General features: G+C 36.9%; 1 protein-coding gene and 1 pseudogene across 10 annotated transcripts in view; both read left to right on the forward strand.

Annotated features, from left to right (window-relative positions):
• Nucleotides 1-24,221, forward strand: part of LOC129778253 (cGMP-dependent 3',5'-cyclic phosphodiesterase-like) — a 177,604-nt gene that overhangs the window by 112,972 nt on the left and 40,411 nt on the right. For all 10 annotated transcript variants that reach the window (XM_055785035.1, XM_055785037.1, XM_055785034.1 and 7 more), the window contains exon 6: nt 6,309-6,418. In XM_055785035.1, coding sequence (XP_055641010.1) covers nt 6,309-6,418 — 110 coding nt within the window. The remainder of the gene's footprint in view (nt 1-6,308; nt 6,419-24,221) is intronic.
• On the forward strand, nt 838-914 carry LOC129780939 (U4 spliceosomal RNA; annotated as a pseudogene).

Below are 24,221 nucleotides of genomic sequence, written 5' to 3' on the forward strand. Positions count from 1 at the left end.
GCTTGCATTTCTGCAAATCTGAATGTTTCCCTAACACAGACTTCAAAACTATGGAGCCTGGGGAAACTGTCATTGCAAATGAGATGCAATCAACGAGTACTTTTGTATTCGTTTGCGCTTTTGCAAATCGGAATGTTTCCCTAACACAGACTTCAAAACCATGGAGCTTGGGGAAACTGGCATCGGTCTTGCAAAATGATACAAGCAGCGGATACTTTTGTACTCGCTTGCATTTCTGCAAATCGGAATATTTCCCTAGCACAGACTTCAAAACCATGGAACCTACAGAAACTGATATTGCAAATGAGATGCAATCAACGGGTAATTTTGGACTCGTTTGCGTTTCTTCAAATCGGAATGTATCCCTAACACGGATTTCAAAACCATGAAGCGTGGGGAAATTGGCAATGCAAATGAGATGCAAACTGCGAGTACTTCTGTACTCTACTATACTTTGTTTGCAAACCGGAATGTGTTTTCCCAACACAGATTCCGAAACCAATAAGTTAGGAAAATCGGCATTGCAGATCTCGACAGTACTTTTATACTCCCATGCATTTTTACACTTCGGAAATGGTTTTGCTAACACGGTCTACAAAAGCGGGTACAAATGCAACGCTTTGGCTCGGTTATTCAAGACTGCTTATCACTTCATGTCACTGGCTCACTGAACTTTTGAGCATACCGTTTGATGATTTGATGATAAGTATTTGCTGCGATAACCACTACCATTATGCATGATTTGACCTGAATTGGAATTTGTTTGCAATTGAATTCGTAAATTGTTTCATTCATTCACTAGTTTAATCAATAATTTATTCAATACATACGAAAGATAGCTCTACGCAGCGGCGATATCGTACCCAATGAAGAACATCCGAGGTGCGATTATTGCTAATTGAAAAAACACAAATGATTACTAAGCCAACGGCAGTCCTACGTCAACCTTGCGGTTATATCATAGGTATAACCCATCCATAGTTTTTTCTGAATGGAGCTTCTGTGAATTCAGAAGTGTGTTTGAATTTATTGGTGTAATGATATTTATTCGCCTCTAGCCTTGGAAAAAAAACAAATTGAAAAACTAAACCAAACCACTCGGCCTTGAGAAATATCATTTGGAAAGCCTTGCTGCCGTCCGTTGTAATTCTTTCAATCGATCATTCAATTTTCGTGATTTCAATTATTGTTTCCGTGTTAAAAGTGACGTAAGGTATTTTTCAGTATTGAGAGTTTTGTTCTTCAGTGGAAAACTGTATATGAAAATTTGTTTCAATGCCATTGCTTTCGCAAGGGGGGGGGGCATACAAATCAAACACAAATTTCTACATTACTCGTTAACCAATCAAATGAAACCAAATAAGGCATATTGAGGTTTTAGGGTGCAATAAATGTGTCTATGGTGGCTAGATTCTCCACCCCCCTCTCTAAAGGGGGCTCTCATACAAATGAAACACAAATTTCTGCATTGCTCGAGAATTAATCCAGCAAATGAAAACAAATTTTGCATGTGAAGATTTTAGGGTACAATAAATATTTCTATGGTGATTAGACTCTCCACCCCCCTCTCTAAGGGGGGCCTGCCATACAAATGAAACACAAATTTCTGAATTACTCGATAATTATTCTAGCAAATGTAACTAAATTAGGCATATGGAGGTTTTAGGGGGTAATAAATTATTCTATGGTGGTTAGACACTCCACCCCTCCTCTCTAAGGGGGTGCTGCCATACAAATGAAACACAAATTTCTACATTACTCGAGAATTAATCAAGCAAATGGAACTAAATTGGGCATATGGAGGTTTAAGGGTGCAATAAATGTTTCTATGGTGGTTAGATATTCCTCCCCCTTCTCTCAGCGGGGAGGCTGCCACACAAATGAAAACCTAATTTCTGCATAACTCGAAAACTAATCAAGCAAATGGAGCCAAATTTGGCATGTGAAGATTTTTGGGGGCACGAAACGTTTCTATGGTGAATAGATACTCCTTCCCCTCTCTAAGGGGAGAAGAGGGGAGGGATTTATTCCATTTAACAGAGAAACATGTTATTTGCATGTGTTTGAAAAATCTTGTACGAGAATTGTGTCTGAAAATAATCTGATATTATAATGATGAGTTTTGGTAGAAGTACTAGGATATTTTTAGGAACAGATACATTCAACGGGTTCGATTAGAAGATCAATCTATGAACAGTTCTGCGATTGGACTTATGAACTTGCGCTTAGTAAGAAAATGTGAATGTTTGAAGGTATTGATAACGAAAAACAAATTTTGGGCGAGACGAAGTTTGCCGGGTCAGCTAGTGGATAATAAACGAAATAAAAAGTAAGCATTATACAAGTGCGAATCGGAGAGCATTTTTCAACTAGGAAAACATTGGCAGTATATTTATGACGGATAAATTTCATTTCGATGGAGTAAAAAGTACAAAATAACCAAAATTCAGGGCAAATGAGGATCATTTCAGCAAAATCAGGCAAAATTGAATGTTTGTCAGGATATCAGGGAACGTTTTGAAAGCCTGGGAAATTCTGAGAATTCAGTAAGGTTGACATCTCTGATCATGAGTTTAATGTGCAATTTTGCTTATCGAACTATCATCTCCAGACATCTCCAGTTCAGAGCTCACTTCAAGCTACGCCATATACCGATGCGACCGCAGCTCTGCCACTAGCAATCTTCAACGCGGGGGCGGAGTTTTAGTGGCGGTTAAAACGAAACTCAACTGCAAATCAGTAGCACTAGCAGATAGCGACAACCTCGAACAAGCTGTTGTCTGTGTTATATTTCCAAAATCATCAATATATGTGTGTGGCATTTACATACGGCCCAACTCGGAACCAGCGACATATTCAACGCACTCCTCATCTGTTCAACAGCTTCGCGATCGCGCTTTGGATTCCGACACGATTGTCGTCGTGGGAGACTACAATTTACCCCGCTTAATATGGCAGAAAGATAAAGACGTTAACGGATTGCTGCCAACGAATGCTTCATCTGAACAAGAAACTATGCTAGTCGAATCGATGGTTGCCACCGGTCTCCTTCAAATCAACAGCTTATCAAACGCAAACGGCCGCCTTCTAGACCTGGCATTCGTCAGCGATCCTAGCGTAGTTGAACTAATCGTGCCTCCATCTGCCCTACTTAGAATCGATAGTCACCACATGCCGTTTGTTCTTCGTATTGATGTCAACGACAACTTCCTGCTACCTCCTGGGAACACAATTGATACCGACGACTTTGATTTTCGACGCTGCAACTTTGCAAAACTTAATAGAGCTGTATCTACAATCGACTGGGCTTCGTTGTTTCTCGGTAAGGATACCGACGAGACGGTACGTATATTCTATGACTCTCTGAATGCAGTTTTCAATGAGCATGTTCCACGTAGACGATTCACGAGACACTCCTACAAGCACACTTGGTGGACATCCGAGCTGCAGCACCTTCGTAACGCTGTCCGCAAATCCCGTAAACGTTATTTTAAAGAACGAACGGATGCAAATCGTCACAATCTTCGCATAATTGAGACTCAGTATCACGAACTTCAAACCGCATCATTTCAAAATTACATCGCCCACCTGGAGACGACTGCGATGCGAAACCCCTCCTATTTTTGGACGTTTATTCGCAATCGGAAGCACTCAAATCGATTCCCAGCCGAGATGACTTTCAACGGTAATAGTGCTGATTCCCCGGTAGGAATAGCAAATCTGTTCGCAGATCATTTCGAAAAGGTACACAGCACCATCTCACCAGCATTCTCGCCTGACAGTCTCAGGAATTGTCCCGTTTTCGATTTGAATTTGCCGCTGTTTGACATATCACAACACGATGTCTCATCTGCCTTGAGTAAATTGGACGTGTCTAAAGGTTCTGGAACTGATAAACTTCCGCCACTGTTCCTGAAAGAATGCGCCACGTCTCTGCAGATACCATTGGCAATCATTTTCAATAAGTCTCTACGTCACAGCACTTTTCCGCATCAATGGAAAACAGCTTCAATTTGTCCGATCTTCAAATCAGACTACAATCACGCCGTTGAAAATGACCGTGGCATTTCCATTCTATGTTGCGTGGCAAAAGTATTCGAAAGACTAGTTCATAACATTTTATATACCGCATGTCAACCGATGATATCTGAATATCAACATGGCTTCGTCAGTAAACGATCGACAACGACTAATCTGATGACGTTCACTAACTTTTTATCATCGGAAATCGAGCTCAGACACCAAGTAGATGCAATTTACTTCGATTTTTCGGAAGTATTCGACAAGGTTCCCCACGAACTTGCAGTAGCGAAGCTTAGTCACCTAGGTTTTCCGTATTGGATGTGTGAGTGGTTGCGTTCCTACCTATCTGGACGGTGGGCGTATGCAAACATCAATGGCTCTCACTCTCGATATTTTCCCATCACATCAGGGGTACCACAGGGAAGTGTTCTTGGGCCGCTTATCTTCGTTTTGTTCATAAACGACCTGAGCTTTCGACTGAATGCTGGAAAACTGCTCTATGCCGACGATCTGAAAATTTATAGATCAATAACATCCCATCTTGACTGTTGCGCGCTTCAGGCTGACGTAGAGGAGCTACGGCGGTGGTGTGAGGATAATGGAATGGAATTGAATATCAAAAAATGCAAAACAGTGTCGTTCACCCGCCGGCAGTCTCGAATTGAATTTCGTTATTCAGTCGGGCCTGAAACACTAGAGTGTGTTGATTCCATTCGCGACCTTGGAGTCGTCCTAGATAACAAACTAAGGTTCAATGAGCATATCTGCGTCACTACCGCTAAAGCGTTTGCTGCCCTTGGATTTGTTTCATTAGTACGCAGCATTTTGGAGTATGCTGTTTGCGTGTGGTCTCCGTTTCACAGCACCCAAATCACACGAATGGAGAGAGTACAGCGTAGTTTCATTAGATATGCTCTCCGACAACTGCCTTGGATAGATCCAGACCATCTCCCCGACTACTTGAGTCGCTGCAGACTGATCGCGTTGAATTCGTTAGCTTCTAGGCGTGCCAACCTTCAAAAAATATTTGTGTTTGATCTTTTAAATGGAAATTTTGATTGTCCATCCTTATTATATAATGTATCATTCTATGTACCATTTCGACAACTACGTGAGCGAGATCTATTGTTTATCAATCGCCATAGGACTTCCTACGGATTCCATAACCCCTTAGAGAACTGTTTCCGTGAATTCAATAGTGCTTGTGCTGTGTTCGATTTTAACGTGTCCAAAACTGTCTTTAAAAATAGGATTAAGAATTTAATATAAGGATTCAGTCTGAGGAATTATAAACAATTCGAGACGGTGATAAAAAAATAAAATAAAAAAAAATCTACAACTGATTTATGGAACACTAAATTGAAAGAATTACACATTACACGTGAAAGAGTAGTCTAATACACTCAAAATGGACGCTACATACTAGGAACTAATATACGTAACAATAACATCAAGAATAATATTTTAGACGCTTTCATGTCAGAGTAGAGCCACTCGAAACGGCCACTAATGAGGTTTATGGGATCATTCAAATATTCAAATATTACGTAACGCACTCAAAAAGGGAGGAGCGGATGGCTTGTGGAAATATGTTTAGTAATAAGTCCAAATAAATCTAAACATTTTAATGACCATTTGTTACATGTTACGTAGACAAGAAGGAGTCTAAAATAGTAAAAAAAAATTGCGTTACGTAATATTAATATTTGAATGACCCCTACGTACGTACTTAGGAACGAAATATGAATGATTCTTATTTTTTGATTTACCATCATTCATTAATACAGCAATTACCGACAAATAACGTCCGGCATCTGCAACAATGTTTAAAAAATAGTCGATTTCACTGATTTCAACTTACCTCAGGGTTGTAAAAACATGGGGTGAGTTCAAATGCTCAGAGCTATACGGGAAAATATTTTTCAGTTCAGTTTCCAATACCACTACACCTATTTGATTACCTGAATATCGCCTGAATTTTGGCGATATTTTTGATAGATTAGTGTTTTCGAACTGATTGAGTCAGCGCGTTAAAATATTTGTCTTGATTTCACGAAACAAGGAAAAGTAAACAAAGACGCGTATTGCGTTAAAGCATTCCAATATTCTGGTAATGGTTATGATAAGTTGGGTTGAAAGATAGTGTTCACTACATATATTTTTATCACGTCAATCCATCATTCGTAGTGAAAGTTGAGATTTCCGTTTTAACTTACCCCGAACTTGCCCCAGTGTACCTTATATTAATTGTCATAACAATGTATTGCTATATTCTTCATTTCCAGATACGTTCTGGGTCACCTTCTGACGGCGTTCGAGTTATTCGAGGAGAAACGAGTGCGTTATCAGTGCCAGAACCTGCTGCAGGTCGCCCGACGGCTGCTAGGCAAAATAGGTGAGTCTACTTGATTAAAATAAAACACAATGCGAACTCGATTCATGAAGAACAAAATTTGGACTTCACGGTCACAACTGTGCGAACAATGCTCACAGTTCAATGAATCTACTGATTAGCGCTTTCGTTTTCTATCGTATGATACCGTGGCTCCGCTTGGCGTAGTGTACTTATTTTTAAATTGAGCTAATCTGTACAACGTGGGAGTAGTAGCAGCGTCGTCAACACGTTATCGTTATAATGAACGACTTTGCTCGGTAGCGTTATAAACATACAAATGTTTAAGTGGCGAAGTGATGGCAGGCTCGACAACGGAGGGAGGAATAATTGTCAACACGTGTTCGTCAGTATCTTGCTCTGAACATGAAGTTTGTTGATATCTAAACAAGGGTGTCTATGACAAACAGCCACATTCGAGCTCACCTGCAAGCGGTAATTCATATTCTGTCAAATTGTCGTTGAAACACACTTAAAACTGTTTCATATTCAGAATTAATATGCATCACTGAGAGAACTACAGACTAAATGAATTCATCTCCTGCTAAAGAGGAGATCATGGTTTGCTCTCTTCCTTGCCTCCGGGTATAATTGTCATTATGTCTGCACTGAGTGAAACGTGCCCAATAAGCTGAAACATGAATTTGAACTCGTTATCATGAGTGAGCCTTCTCTTCCAAATGAACCCAGGTTTGGGTGACAGATACAATTTTGCGTGGATTATTCGTTCGAGGACACATTTTTACAAAATTACCGAAAATCATTTTGCTCCGGCACCCATCGAATTGGAGGCTTGTTACATCGATTCTAATTATGTTGCCCTGCAACGATCCGCTGGGGTCGCGCTGATCACGCTGCCGACGGCTATGTCAGATGATTTTGTCGAGAATGCCGCATTTTATTCTATCTGACACAGCTTGGCGCTTTTTGTGAATAATTACTTACACTAAATTGTACCATATATCATCCCTTCCTATGGCTGTCGTTAGTGGTTAGATACATCATAAATCAGCGCTGGCAGGGTCGGATAAATTCATTTAATTTCTCGTAAAATTTCGTAGCAACTTGAAACTTTTCGGGTGGCAGACGCTGTAAATCATTCTATTATTTCTGAACACAATATATAAACGACGCATATACAGCTTTATGAGCTAGCGCAATTTGCTCGTTTATTGTTGACATTTATATTCAGAAAAAAATAGAATGATTGTTCCAGCTTAAAACTGTATGAAGACAAATAATTGTCGGAAAGTTCAAGAAAAATGTTTTAGGAAATGACCCATTCCAGCGTGACGTGACAACGGTTTGACTCACTAAAAACAGGATTTTTTCTCGTTTTCATGTATAAATCATACGATTTCCAAATGGTAATCTTCAGTTGGAGAATATTTTGCAGTTGAATTCGCTTGTTGCCAACCCAATACTTTTGTGACGTGACAACACCTGTCTTTTTGCGGGTTCCGACTTTTGAACATTTATGTTGTATTTCCAGTTCCGTTTCAAAACATACAAATAAACTTTGTTCTATGATTTGTCAATGAAAGATGAACGTAGATTCCAGTCTACTCAGTTTTTCAAAAAACTCGTAAGAACATGCATTTTGACGGCATGCATTTTGTGACGTGACGTCTCCACGAAGCGTTGTCACGTCACACACTCAATAAGTTGTATTAAATTAGAATTTCACCGTATTGTAGCAAGCTATATACTAGTTTTCACGTTTTTATTACTCTAATACCTCTCACATTCCTCTGAGATCTCCCCTTCCCCTTCCAAAGGTCCATTTAGGTCGTATAGGGGAATGTGGTTCAGGATCACCGGTCACGTTTAGGTGATCCTGAACCTATCCCTCTTTGTATCTCAGGAACGGTACGTCCCTTCGAATTTTCAGTAGTAGCAAATGAAGGGTGTCATAACGCTGACAATTTGAGAGCATGGTGACTTTTTCTGGCTCTCTTCATTTTAGCATTTTAGCGCCATTTTGCGTTTTCATTGCTTCAAAAACAGAGAAAAAATATTCTTGAATGTTCTTTCAATGTTCAATGTTTTTTTTAGATTGTGTTCATTGTGTTTAGATTGTGAAACATTGCGAAACAAGGCAACTGTAAATGCTTATGGTATGTTCATTAAAATAAGCTATATAAATTGAATCTACCTGTTACCTGCAATACACGGTATGTCTTTATTTGGGAAAAGTTGGGGTGGTCTAAAAATGACTAAAAATCCTGATTCATCGAGTGGCGCTCACTACAGGGGGAACGCGCTGGATTTTGCTATCAGAAACTATGTATGCATCCGCGCACATACCTGTGCAAGGGCGTTGGCGTGTTGAAGATGACTTTTGACTTTGACGTTGACTTTGATAGTTGATCGTTGATCGTTGATGTTTGCGTGTGCATTTTTATGTACACTTTCTTTGTATAACTCCACACAGGTCGCTCTAAGGCTAAGTTCTTTCCACTCAAACATTATCTCACTCTCACTTAAACCCTATCTCTCACTATCAAACATTATTCTTTTTTTATTCCGCTTCGTGCACCCGTGGATATATGCCAACATTATTATTATTATTCACGATCGTATTGTGGGATTTCATGCCATTCTTGGTCTTTTATATCCGTTTTTAACGAACCGGAAGTCACCATCCTTGATTCAAAAATGGCATCGGAATACGGTATTCGACTTCCGCTGGTAAGCCCATATCGTATGGGGTTGCCAAACCGGAAGTTGAAATAAGATTATATCTTATATTATGGAATATACGTTCATATATTGTTGATAAACCACAGAAGAAAGATCATTTGTATGTTTTGAAACGGAACTGTAATTAATTAAATTAATCATTAATGTTCATCAGTCCGAAACAGCAAAAAGTCAGGTGTTGCCACGGCACAAAAGTATTTGAATGACAGCAAGCCAATCTAACTATAAAATATTCACCAACTGATGATTCTTGTTGGAAATTTTATCAATTTTACCATCGTTTCATTTTGTGTGCTTTGTTCATGAAAACACAAAAAAAGTGTTTGCAGTGAATCAAAATGTTGTCACACTGGATTAGATCGTATACTTTTCGTAACAACAACTTCTGGAGACAGTTGATACTTCTCTATTTGTGGACCCATCTCAACCAAATTTTGTGGGTTGTTGACCTTCATTGTTTGCTCAGAGAAACCCAAGTATAAAAATGTTTGAACCTATGTTCATCTGATAAACTAAAAAAATGCTCTATTTTTGTGACGTGACAACGCTTCAAAATACCTGTTTTTCAAATGCTTGTTTCTCATAAATTACAAAATGAAACGTAGGTCTACCCACGGCTCTTCAAACAAGCATTTAATTACCCGTTCAATGGTATATAGAATACAGAATACAGAATACAGAATACAGAATACAGAATACAGAATACAGAATACAGAATGCAGAATGCAGAATACTGAATACAGAGTACAGAATACAGAATACAGAATACAAAATACAGAATACAAAATACAAAATACGGAATACAGAATATAGAATATAGAATACAGTATACAGAATACAGTATTCACACACAAAAATTTTACGAGTTAAACAATAACAATAATGTTTCAATAAAAACATGAAAAAGTTGTTGTTGTATAAACACTTTTCATGTAGAAGTGCCCTTCCTTGCTATATGGATGTCCTTGCACTTCTTGGATGTTATTCAGATCTGCTTTAGGAAATGCTTTTTTTTTAAATAAATTTTGATTTTGAGTATATTTTGCTTTCAGTGTAAGATTTTAATTTTTTTTTTTACATTTTTAACGAAAATCTAAACAATTTCCTACAAAATTTGGTAGATCTTATAGTTTTTAAGTTAGAAGTTATTTTCAAATAAGAAAAAACTATGACTGTTGTAGCAGGTTGGGATTTCTTATAACCTTTTCACTAGGTTCGGATAATCGTCTCTTCACTTTGGAATTCAAATCGGCAATAATGATTTATTGTGCTCTATACCTATTACGGAAACTCCTATGCAAGAAGCTATTCAAAAGCTTTATAATAGAATTATTTAAATAAATAAGCTTTGCATATGTCATTATATTAGGATCATTATTTTCTGCATCCAGTGGTGTAAGTAACTCAATTTTGAAAAAAATGGCGCTTGGTTCGTTTTGACAGAACCCCGACCATTTGATCAAATTTATTTACGATTGATTTTTCATAAGGGTGTATGCAAAAATGGACCTTTTTTAAAAAAACGTAACTTGAAATCAAGGTGTCTGATTGAAATATTGTGTATGGCTAATTTATTGGAAAATCATTGGACTATTTATAAAAAAATCATATTATGAATACACTGTCAAAAAATATCACTCAAAAATTGAATTTAATGTTCAAAAATGTTGTATGTTCAAAGACCAACCCTTCGATATTTTTTTGAAAATCATGTTCATGAAATAACAGAAAATACATACTGCTGTTAGATGTAACGACTGAGATACCGACACGGTATAGAAATTTTACAAACATTATGTTGTATTATATGAAATTGGTCATATCTTGAGATCGGTTGGTCCTAGGATAAAACGTTATATATAGTTTTTCAGGTGGATTCCATTTTTCATATAACTTTTCTTAAATAGTTACGATTTCCTAAAGTATTGAAATGTCATATTTTTCTAAATAAATCATATCTTCGTTTTAGAGAGTCCGACACCGCAAGCGCTTACGAATATAACTTCAACTACTAAAAAATATTGACATATCATAGCATGCAAAATTAGCGTTCCTATAGAATTAGAAGGCCTTCATCTAACTTATGAATCACAGAATTTCACAAAATCATGTTATATTTGTTCAAAATTTGAAATTTCTTTCATCGTGGCGTGATTTTAAATCCGGACACTTTTGTTCTTTGCAATTCTTTAAGAGAAATTATTTATTAATTCTTGTAGAACTTTTTAACGGGTGCGTCATAAGTAGCGGGACTAAATGGAAACACGTTTGGTAATTTTTTTTTATTAATTCAATTATTTATTGTATTTTTACAAGATGGCGCCATATATATATTTTTTCAAAATCCTATCAATATGGGCATCAAATGAAAGGGCTTGATTAGTAGAATACAGTAATTTATGAAAAAAATGTAAATCCAAGATGGCGGCCGCTACAAAATGGCGGATTACATATTCCCCCAGAACCCCATCAATATGGGTATCAAATGAGACGGCTTGATAAGTAGAATACGATTATTGATGAAGAATATAAATCCAAGATGGCGGCCACTACAAAATGATGGATTACATATTCCCTCAGAACCCCCTTCAATATGGGTATCAAACGAAAGGGCTTGATTGGTAGAATACAGTTATTTATGAAAGATGTAAATACAAGATGACGGCCGCTACAAAATGATGGATTACATATTTTCTCAAATCTCATCAATATGGGTATCAAACGAAAGAGATCGACTAGTAGAACGCGGTTATTTATGAAAATGCAAATCCAAAATTTTAAAGATATTGTTGAACGGTTTTATTGTAGAGAAATATACTAATGATACAGATAATGTACTAAGAACTAAAAAAACAAATAAGTAAAAAACACTTTTTAAGTTCAACGGTTTCATTGTTAATCATCATAATAATAATACAGATGATGTACTAAAAGCTAGAAAATAGCAGTTAGTAGTTACCACACCCCTTTCTTCATTAATCTAGGGCATTGATGAGACTAAAATAAAATCGAGAGATATGTAATGAAATATATGAACTGTGGAAAATAGAAATCTGACGTGGCTCATTTTGAATTTGTGTTCAAATAGCTTCTTCATTCGATACACATATTGATGCAGTTTTGAAAAAAAAATATTTTTTTCAAAACATTTTGTGGTGGCGGCCATTCTGGGTTTGCATTTTTCATGAACAACTGTGTTCTACTAGTCAATCTCTTTTGTTTGATACCCATATTGATGTGGTTCTGAGAAAATATGTAATCCACCATTTTGTAGCGGCCGCCATCTTGTATTTACATCTTTCATAAATAACTGTATTCTACCAATCAAGCCCTTTCGTTTGATACCCATATTGATGTGGTTTGAGAAAATATGTAATACTAATCAAGCCCTTTCATTTGAAACTCATATTGATAAGGTTTGGAAAAAAATGTAATGCGCCATTTTGTGCTGGCGGCCATTTTGGATTTGAATTTTTCATAAATAACTGTGTTCTACTAGTCAAACCATTTATTATTGATTGCATGCTTCGAAAGCTCCTTATCATGGAAGGAAGTTTGCGGAATCATTTTCATGCACGATACAAAGTGCAGAATGCAGACGAGTATCATGAGAGCGTATTACTACAGAAATTCCCGTTGCATGTTGAAGCTATATTACGGGGATACGAGGATGGTACTGAAAGTTTTTCCTTTTCACACTGTGTGCGATATGCTTATTGTCGTGGCATTTCCGCTATGGAATGGGGTCAACGAACCAGTCAATGGTCCAACAGAAAAATTCACTGTGAGTGAGTCTGTTTTACACTTTTCCGCTTCCAAGGAATGTGGTTAACCATCTTCGGAAGACGATAGCGAGTCCTATCTATCGTGAAAGTAGGACACATTATCCTTGGCAGAAACGGCAGTGCGCTATAGAGATAGTGTTTGTATAATTTTATTCTCGTTTTCTTTTATGAGTGTACTTCAACTCTCTGGATCGAGCGCAAAGAACTATAAATCATTAGTTGACACTTTTGTAGATTGTGTTCTCTGTTCCTGCTTGAGACTAGGGAGGAGGACAATTGGAGCTGTCCGAATCAGACTGCTATAGGATACTCGTAGTAACCTGGAAAGGGTAACAGATTAAGTTCAACGTTCATGAGCATTATTATTGTTATGACCAGTCATTAAAGTTACGATCATGAGGATTATCACATATTCTATTTCGGTCTTTCTCTACAATCATACGGGTAGTTATAGGGATTGTGTGGATGTGTCTGTAAGCGAAATATGATATTCAAGCGTCATTTCCGCTTGTGTGTTGTGTCTTTATTTACGATGTAATTTGATGGAAGATAATATAGTCCCCATCCATCAATGCCTCCTAGAGATGTTAAGAATACGGTCTTCAGCGACTAAAGAGATTCCACAATACAAATAGATCCAGTGGATTTTCTTACTCCATTTCAACACGAAAATTTATAACATGACGATTCATGAATTTTATCTTTTCCGCTAAGCTGTCATGAAAATATCAAATTTTCCTTTCTATTTACACCCAACGGATTTCCTTTGCCACACAAACATCGCAAATTTCCACATGGCTGCAAGAAATCCCTGCATTTTCACAGATTGACATGTATATCACATTCGCGTCCCATTTCCGTATTTGGCTTCCTGCAATCATATGTCGAGGGCGTGTTATTATTCCACACATATGAATACAATCGCAACCGCGGACCCAGGAAACGCACCACAACAATTCTATGCGGGGATTTATCCAACCGTTTTGATATGATAAAGCATGATAATATAAAGCACGAAATGTTGCGATGCGTGGACACTCGGAGTTGAGGTCATGAAAAAAAAAACAAATAAAGAGAGGACTAACTCATCTAAATTCATCTTGAAACATGACCTACTGGATTGATAGTTTGGAAACTGGCCCAATGTCTCGCTCCAATTCGAATTCAATCTTTTTCAACATGCAAATACAGTCCCCTTGTACAGCATTTCGGAATAACACTAATAAAATGAAACTGTCGTCATAAGAAAGTTTACACCATGGAAAGTGACGCCACGAAACGAAAAGGGTCACAAAATATTGCTCCCGTTGGCTCCAATTTGCGACAGTTTCGTTTTTCGCTCTTTATCTGTCGTACTAAATGTATAAACTGTCGTCTCAATCATTGTTCCAGATTGAATCTTTTATCCAGATTGAATCCTTCATATGGATTCATTTGTATTCATTTGAATCACTTTAAGTTTTTTTCCGCTACCAAGGCGTAGGAGGAAAAGATTCTGACTTAATTTTGCGTGTAGTGATTCCATGTTTATAAATGAAAAGACTTTCAAATGTTTTAATGTTAAATGTTTGAAAACCCTGTTGACAAAAATACAGAAGCGATTATTATATTATATATTATACTACTAGCAGACCCAGCGAACGTCGTCCCGCCCAACTTTTTTTTATACAGGGTGGGCCATTTAAAGTGGAAGGATTTGTTTTTGCAATAGCAAAGTAAAGAAGTGGAATTATAAATTTTTTTTTTTAAATTCATTTATTTTGGTCCAAGGAGATTTGTTCTAACTACTTTTTGATTATGATATCTCGTAAATGACCGCCTCTGGCCTTGACCGCAAAATGTGCCCTTTTTTCGGCATTTTCCATCACTTTGCCCAATGTTTCGGCCGATATGGCAGCAATTTCTTGTCGGATTGGGTCCTTGGTTTACCAGTGTATAGCTTGGATTTTAAATATCCCCATAAAAAAAAGTCAGGAGGCGTCAAATCAGGTGATCTCGGTGGCCAGTCATAATCGCCGTTTTTCGATATTAATCTTCCGGGGAACATTTCGCGCAATAATTTGGTCGTGGCAGCCGCTGTATGGCATGTAGCGCCGTCCTATTCAAATCAACACGAATTATGCGTCGGAGAGTGGTTCGAGCGATGCCTAACTCTTGCGAACGATGGCGACCTGATGTCGATGGAGTCTCTGCAAAACTGGCTCAAACGGCATCAATATTCTCGTCGAAACGTCTTGGTCGTTGTCTGGACAGATGACTGGCATTACCAACACTACCAGACGATATAAATTTGGCATATAATCGACGTATAGTGTTGTCTCCAGGCGATGTTTTAACTTTATTTTTATTTTTCTACGCACGTTTAGATAACACAATTGAGAAGTTATTTTGAATGTACAGCTGAACAATTTCAGCGCGTTGTTTATGTGTGTATTGTTCCATGGTTAAAATTGTACTGAAATGACGCTTCCAACGCGGTATGACATTTGTTAATCTGACATCTCTGTCAAAAGTTATGGGGTTGCCAGATGCTTCCACTTTAAATGGCCCACCCTGTATAAATACTTTTTCACGTTTTCTTACTAAGCAAACGTCCGTGGGTCCAATCGCAGAACTCTTCATTGATTGATTACACTTTGATCTTTTACAATTTTCTTTTTACTATAAGTTTTCTAGTACTTCTACCAAAATTCGTCATCATAACATACAATTATTTTCAGACACAATTCTCGTTCAAGATTCTTCAATCACTTGCAAATAACATTTTTCTCCATTGAGTACATCAAAAAAATTCTTGAAATGGTAATTTTATCAATATACTGAAATACCATTTCATTCAAAAACTATTATTCTGCACCATATTTGTTTTAACATTATATTTAACTAGGTGTCCCGTCGAACTTCGTCCCACCCACAATTGATAGATGATTTAAATCATTTCGAACACTCAACGCTCACTCACACAGACATTATTTTTTTATGTACGTGATCTATGCTCACCGTAGATAATTTCTTTTTTGACGTATAAACCTGACGCAGACACATTAAACTTGATACTGACTGTTTAAATCCGTTGCTCCGTTCTTGAATTAAATCGTGAGGAACGGACACCAAATCATTTTTATTTATAGAGATATGCAAAATTTGCTGAAAAAAATGGTTTTCCAATTTCCCAACTTTCCGAACGGTTTTCATAATTTTTTGGCATATAAACCTGACGCAGACTAAGATGCATCAAACCTAATAATGACTGTTAAATCCGTTGCTGAGTTCTTGAGTTGAATCGTGAGGAACGGACACCAAATCATTTTTATTTATATAGATGTAACTTTTAAAATTATAACATCATATTTTTCATTACTTTTTTATTATAAATGTCTGTTCATTTTGATTACAAGAGCGAATGCTCGATTAATCGAATAATGAAAGACGAAAGAATGAATCGAATATTTTAAAATGACCCCACGATTAATCGATTATCGAATAAACGAAAAATTTAGACATCTCTAGCTTTGCGCCGCAATGGTCCGGATTCTGATGCCATGGAAGAAAGATGCGGGAATAAGTGAGAGTCGCTAGGGGCGAGGTCTGAGGAGTAAGGAGGATGCTCGAACACAGTCCATTTGATTTTTTTTCAATTGCTCTTGAGTTACGCGAGTAGACCGCGCATTATCGTGGATGAGGAACAGATGCAGATATGCAGATATCCTCGATAACACTGAAGAAATTCGTGATGCAGTTACATCGTACTTCAAAAAGTTGGACACTACGCACTTCGCGCTCGGAATAGAAAAACTCATGCCACGCTATGAAAAATGCCTCGAACGTTACGGCGATTATGTAGAAAAAAACGTAGATTACGAAAATCACATTGTATTTTGTCCTAACTTTATTTTTCCGCGATTTCTGAGGCACTGAAACTTATTTTTGAACGACCCTCGAAGATATACACTGCATTTATTTTAATAAACGTATATTTCATGAAAGTATGCTTTCAAATTCCAGCAGGGTAACCTTACTGTTGCATGTTGTGGGGTTCGATCACATCTCAAGCGGAATATAGGAGCAAAAGGGTTCATAGTTTGTGATCGATATCTAAATAGGAGGGAGAATGTCTGATGCCAGTTGAACCAAATAAACTTTAAGTGCTGATAGCTTTCGATTCTACTCGACTCTTTCGAGTCTACTGAAGTAATAACAATTTTTTGTAATAACTTTCTAGCTATTTAAGAAAGTTATTACAAAAATTTCGATGCATTCTAACATGATATCCGAAGTGATAAGCAAGTGGATTGAATAATAGACACATCGGGCTATAAATAACTTAACAATGATCAATCAACTGTCTCCGCTGTCCGGTCTAACTGGATAATGGAAGAACAGATAGAAAATTCTTACGCCTAATACTGCTACTGGCTACTGTGCAAATGTGTACCATATGCAATGGTATAGAAGGGTATACTCTAACGCCGAAACTGTGGCAACTGTGTAATGTGCTAATTATAGATATGATAAACATGTCACATGTACACGATTAAAATTCGGCTCTGTTACAGCTAAAATGCTAATGAGCCTAAAATAAACAAAAGGGATAAAAAAATTGTTTATTGGCCCAAAAAAATGACCAAAGTTTAGGGGTGCCTCAAAGCACTCAAAGTTTTGATTTTTTGGGCACTCAGGCGAAGTCTTGAAAGTTGATTTTCGGCCAAAAATTTTTCGAAATAACTCGTTTTATGCATTTTTAAGTCATTTGGCATCGAAAAAAAATCCTATTTTCCAAATTTCCTCCCCCCTTGGAAGGTGTTCGAGGATAAAACAAATCAAACTTGGAGAGCTTGAGGCATCCCTAACTCATGTCTAATTGAGCTGAAATTTTGCACAGGTAATTTTTTTTGGGCCAATAAACAAAATGTTCATGGTCGGGTTTTGAAATTTGATATGACCATTTTCGCTGCCACCCTAATGTGTATGTTATACAAGTTAATTCAGTCGTATAAAAATAATTAGCAGAATCATGTTTCGCTTTGAATTTGTGGCAATTTTTGTTTTTGTTAACTCATAACTCATGTAAAAGTTGTTTACAAACAAAGTCTTCCATTTAATGATTTATTCGCAATTTGAATGTGGACATTTCCGGCTAAACCGACATGTTTTCTTCCGCGGGTACATCGACTAGGTGTACTTTCACAGAGCATGTGTACCCTGCTACCCTGCTGTAATGTAATAAGTAGTCCTGAATCGATCATCAAAGAACAGAGGATCGTTACGTTAGTATGGTTAGTTACGTTAGTATGGTACGGTGCGTACCAACAGGCATATTTGGGCCTCGCAAGAAACTCAACCGAATCACGCGGATGTTAATTATTACATGAACTGAAAAGTTCCAAGATTTTTTATGAAAACAATCGTTTTTTGGGCAAAGCTATATTTATTCCTTAACATAGTTTCCTTCGAGGAAAATACACTTGGTATAGCGAGTTCCAACATTTCGATTCCCTTTCTGCAGTACGAAACGTCTAAGTCTTCGTAATATGCCTCAGTGCCACTCTGCAGACTGCCTATTGGACTCAGGAGTGTGATAAAGGATCCACGTTTCATCCATTGTCACAGAACGTCGGAAGAAATCCACCCAAATACGCTTCAATGACGCCAAACCGGCTGTTGAATCATCAACGCGCCGTTGTTTATGGTCGACGGTAAGTAAACGCGACATAGCTTCATCATGTCCAAAATGCCCCATCATGCCCCAAAATGGCGTGCAAAAAGTATCCTACTCGTTCTTTTGAAATGCCTACGGTCTCAGTTAACTCGCGTAATTTCATTTTACGATCGTTCAAAACGAGTCGATGCACTTGTTTTACGATTCCTGGATTCGTAGCCTTCCAGAACGAGGTGCATCTGCGGTGCTTGTACGACCTATTTTAAATTCACTAAACCATAAACTGTTGTACCCGAAGAAGCAGAAGTGGAATAACATTTCGTCAACCACTGCATTGATTGTTCAGGAGTTTTCCCATCAAAAAACAATGTTTGATCAAAATACGTTATTCTTTTTCCATTTTCTATACGAATTCCCATGTAGTGACACTTAAACAACTGTAGTTTGTGAACAAGTAAACGAAATGCCATGAAACTTCACACATAAGCTACGGACAGATAAACCTCTCGGAATGAATCTTGTTCATGTTTTTGAAAAATCCCGGAATTTTTCAGCCCATGCAATTTGTCAACAATGAATCGATCAATCCAACAAGCCGGCAAGCGATTTTTTTCTCCTTGTACGTTCTGTGAATCCAATGAAATTTAATCGATTATTTGTAGATTCCAGCACACTTGAATAGAATTTTCGACTATCAAAAACCATTTCTAGAATGTGTGGATAAATTGAAGAAAATTCAGTGTGAGATTAATATTGGAGGTAAAATTTGGCTTCAATCTCATCTCGATGAAAACATTTAATTGCAACTGAAATATATCCATTTCAAGTTACTATATTACGTTCTTCCATTCAAGTCGGTATTGATCTTGACATCATGGAAAAATATAAATAGAACCTCAGTACCTACTTTGTGTCGTCGTCTGCCTATATTCTACGAACAATTTATCATAATCTCATTCAACGTGAACATACTATCAAAAGAAAATGCCACTTTTCAGCTGTCTCGAGCGTACAATTGAAGGTAACAAATGGGAGGGTACAAATCACCACCGGGTTACGAATATTCACTGGAATGAAAGATATGCGTGGATTACCTATATGTTGTACGCAGGCAAGCCTTGTAGCTCGTATGTTTAAAATAAATATCCACTCTTTTTATCATATGGAAATTAAATTTTTAGCGACATTGCTGCGGTAGAAAAAATAAATATAAAATCAGACAGATAACTTTTACAAGGCATTTTACAGCTAGTAGCTTTAGAATATTGAGAGATTCATGCAGAGCTCAAAACGAATAATAGTCTGTGAATGCTATTTCTGATAACTAGCTGCACACGGCACGAGCGTCCAACTCGTCCAACTAATATAGGATTTAAATTAAACTCTAGAAAACAATATTTTGTTTTTATAACATTTTATTGTTTTTAAGACTTTTTTTAGTTTTTCTGTTCTTTTCCATCGAAAAGACACGACGCCGTACCGAGCAAATCAAGTGAATTTAAGAATTCTCGCGTAACTTTTGGAAAGGTTCTACCGTTCTGAATCATATTTCGGACGCTTAAGGCATATGATACAGAAAACAGATCTCAACTTTATGCACTGGTATTATTTGGTTGATATTTTTAATAAATTAGTTCAATGTGCTTTTAAGCTTTCTACTTGAGAACTATTTGATTGAAAACAAAAAAATCATCGAATAAAATGCTTTTCTAATCAAGGGTATAAGAATCAAACTTCGGACACTATTTATAAAAACATCAAATTTCGGACACTTTATTTTGTAATTTTTTGAACGAAAATTACATTACACTTGATTATATTTTATAGTCAACTGCGAAACACTTACCAAGCAATCACAGTAACCTGATAATGATGATGAGAACTGATGAAACACGAGAGAAATTTACATATTGTTGAAGGGGTAAATTCTACGTGCTCACGCTTAGCAAATGTCAAACACAAACGATAATGAGTAGTGCTGTTAGATTTTTTCCTACTATGTAATTCTAATGTAATTCTCAAATTAAGTGGTAGTGAAACCAAGGGATTACTCTGAAGAAGCAATTGTGATATTAATTTTATAGTTATATCATCAGTGCATTAAGCATTTCAAGATATTAGAACAAAGTGTCCGAACACGAGACTTTTTCTTAACACGAGAGTTCATTTGGATCACTTTTTCTCCTGCTTCGGTGGCACTCAGTCTTCCGAAAAACACTTACACATGTGTACGCGATGTCCAGATTCCATGTTTTTGTTCTTCACGAACATGCTCTTCGCTAATGTCCAATGCTTATCCCAAACACGCCCAATGATACACAAACATAAACATGCGTTTCTCACATCATAATTGTGCACGATGTTTATAATTCAAGCACATCATGTACAAAACATACCACCCGTTGTCGCAGTATTCTTGCTCTTCGTTTCCTTTCATGCACGATAAAAAATTATTTCTCCTAGAACTTTTCTTTGTAGAACACTTTTTCACAGAAACTAAAAATTTAGTTCGTATTGCAAAAATTGCATGAACTCGCAGGATATGAGTTCATGCACATTTTGCAAGCCTGATTAAATAATCCATAGTTTTTTTCCCGTGAAAACAAAACATTCTCTGAATAGAAAGAAGCTTTCTATGAGTTTTTTTTTATTTTCACTATCTATGATATCATTATTTGTTTATCTATCTTTGAACAATGAAACAAAAATTAAACGGAGCTTGAGCTTGAGCTTGGGTAGACTGTACAATTCGTAGTTGCTCTCCGTGATTGACCTGAACCAACCACAATGCACAAAGAACACACAGAATGACGCTTGGGATTAGCAAATCATTCTCGTTGTGCAATTTTCGGTGATTCGAGCTCTAGTCAATAACGACGCCGGCCACGTCCATACAGTCACCAAGGGAAGGGAAGGAATGTTAGTATGATATTCGCCGCCCGAAGGCCAGAAGGGTCGCCTCTATAGCGTGGTTCCCTAGCGTTTATCATGGAAGGGATAGTTGTTAGCGTGAAGGGGTATGCATCAGGATTCACTGTGGTAATTGATGTGATTCTACAAACGCGGTTGTCATTAACTCATCGAAAAGAATCGATGTATTTCAATACACGGCAACCACCGACAATATCGCTGCGTAAACTTTTAATTGTTCCTCATGTTCAAACACTCGATGGCGGATGATATCTAACGGTCACGGAGAACTTATATCTATAATAAAACCCATCGACAATTTTGTCTCAAAATTTTTAATTTTCACAACACATTCGAACAATCGACGAAGAAAAATATGAATGGGAAACCTGAGAAGGTCACCGGAAACATACCTCTATAACAAAACGTACCAACGATGTATTTCGTGTCGCGATTGTTTTAATTTTCTACATATTCAAACAATAGCCGGCAATCCATGGGAAACTTGAGAAGGTCACCGGGAACACATATTTATAATAAAACGTATCAATAAAATATTTCGCGTCGCGAACTTATTAATTTTCCACACATTCAAACACTCGATGGCAGAGGATATGTATGGGAAACCTGAAAAGATCTCAAGAAACATATATTTTATCTTTTAAATTTTCTACATATTAAATCATCCGACGACGAGGGATATCCATAGGACACCTGAGAAGGTCACCGAGATAAATACCTAAATAAATATCCACTACTCTAATGAATACCTCATACCTCTATAATAAGACGTACAGATGAGGTACTTCGCATTGTAAAATTTTTAATTTTTCACATGACCTACATGGGAACCCTTAGAATAAAACGGACTGACGATATATTTCGTGATTCTCCGTACCGCGATCTAATTGCAGAGTTATAAACACATCTATGGGGGATATTCATGAACATCCAAAAAAACATCATTGTAGACACGGACCGACGGAAATCACTCAAAACATACTTAACTATAAGAAAATAATATAAAAAAATTGTAACTGAATGTTCCATACTGTGCACTTGAGCCCACAATCAAATATAAAGCGTTTCCTTCTGTTAATGTAAGTGTGCTCTTAGCTTTGTTCATATTAGTAAGCGTCATGAACGCCATCAATTTTTAACGCACACTATATAGATGACCCATTCCCGTGTATTGTATACGCTCACAACCAGAAAGCACCTCTTATAGGGTGCTTGCAGCGTGCATATGTATTAGTGATCTGTTGGGCAGGCAAAAGAGATCGCTGCATAGGATTTATATGGATCGACAAGATTGAGCTTTGTCCAAATAATTATAGCGAAATAGTTATAGAAATTACGCGCTACACTATATTAATAACATGCGAATATGTCTCTTTACATAAAAATATTTAGTTTTAGCGTCAAAGCTATATACACGGAGAAAAATAGAAATTTCTGTTATGGCTATGATCCATATCAATGGAAGCAGATTGATTATTCAAAAAGTTTCACAGAAAAAATGCAAATTGCACATTTCGATTGTATAGCCGGATTAGGTGAAGTGTGCTCCCATTTAGGCTTTGTGCTTTTTGCCCTGAAATGCTGGTCTCGTGAAGAAGTAAACTATAATGAATATTCATGTGCAGATATCCTTAATTGGAGGTTAGTTTCGCTAAAAAAAGCAGATGATATTGTTCAAATTAAGAACATATTCAGCCAGAAAAATCAACCAACCCTCAGATATGATTTCCGGGTACCTGAATGCTCTGTGGAGAAGTGAAATATGGCTATAAGAAAATTAATCGGAAACGAAGAAAATCATGGAAAATACCAGGAAGCATTCGAACGTGCGCTAGAGCTTCTGTGTATTGAATCTAGGTCCGAACATGCTGATAATCCTTTCCTGTTATAATGATTCTGTGGCATACTGTAATCAATTATAGAAAAACAACTTTTTTGTACATTATTCCTCACTATGAAAACTAGGCCTAAAGAATAATGACACAGAAGGAACGGAAACATGTTTTTAGCATCTAACACAACTATGTGCCGAGCCACATAAAACACGTCCGCACTCGAAGAACGTTCGATTCACTGTCTCTATTTTCTCCAAAAAAAGTTGAATATAAAAATAAATAAATAAATAAATAGACTTGGAGAATATACTAAATTATGAACAACTTGAATCCAAAAAGATATCACACAAAATGGTTGATTATGTATTTTTTGCAACCCCCTCAATATTGGTATGAAACGAAATGAATTAAAAAAAACTGTTAAATGGTTTCATTGTAGAAGAATAAATAAAGTTTTTTACTCTGAGTGACGAAACAGAACTGATGGAATGCCTTCTTCTGTTGAATGCTCACTGGCTGTAGCGAGACTAGAATAGAAATTGCAAATGACATCTCTTCATACGCTGGCCTGGTCAATTTCTGTGCGTTTTCTGAGCATGAGCATCACAACAGAGGATCAATCAACCAATCAAATATAATTTTATTTTTTTTTTTTCATTTTCTAAATTTGAAAACGCATGTCATTGATTTCACATTGACTGACAACAGAAACACATGCCAGTATCATATAAAATGAGTTTCGTAAGGAACAGTAGACAAACCATCCGAAATTGAAGTTTATATATAATATAGTATAAAATTGATATTTTAATGTTTTGATTTTATGGTTTTTCTACACATCCTAAACTTATAATTAGGTTCCTATTCCATCAAATTCCCTTCATAAATCCTAT

This window comes from Toxorhynchites rutilus, chromosome 3, assembly GCF_029784135.1.
Source record: "Toxorhynchites rutilus septentrionalis strain SRP chromosome 3, ASM2978413v1, whole genome shotgun sequence".
NCBI lineage: Eukaryota > Metazoa > Arthropoda > Insecta > Diptera > Culicidae > Toxorhynchites > Toxorhynchites rutilus.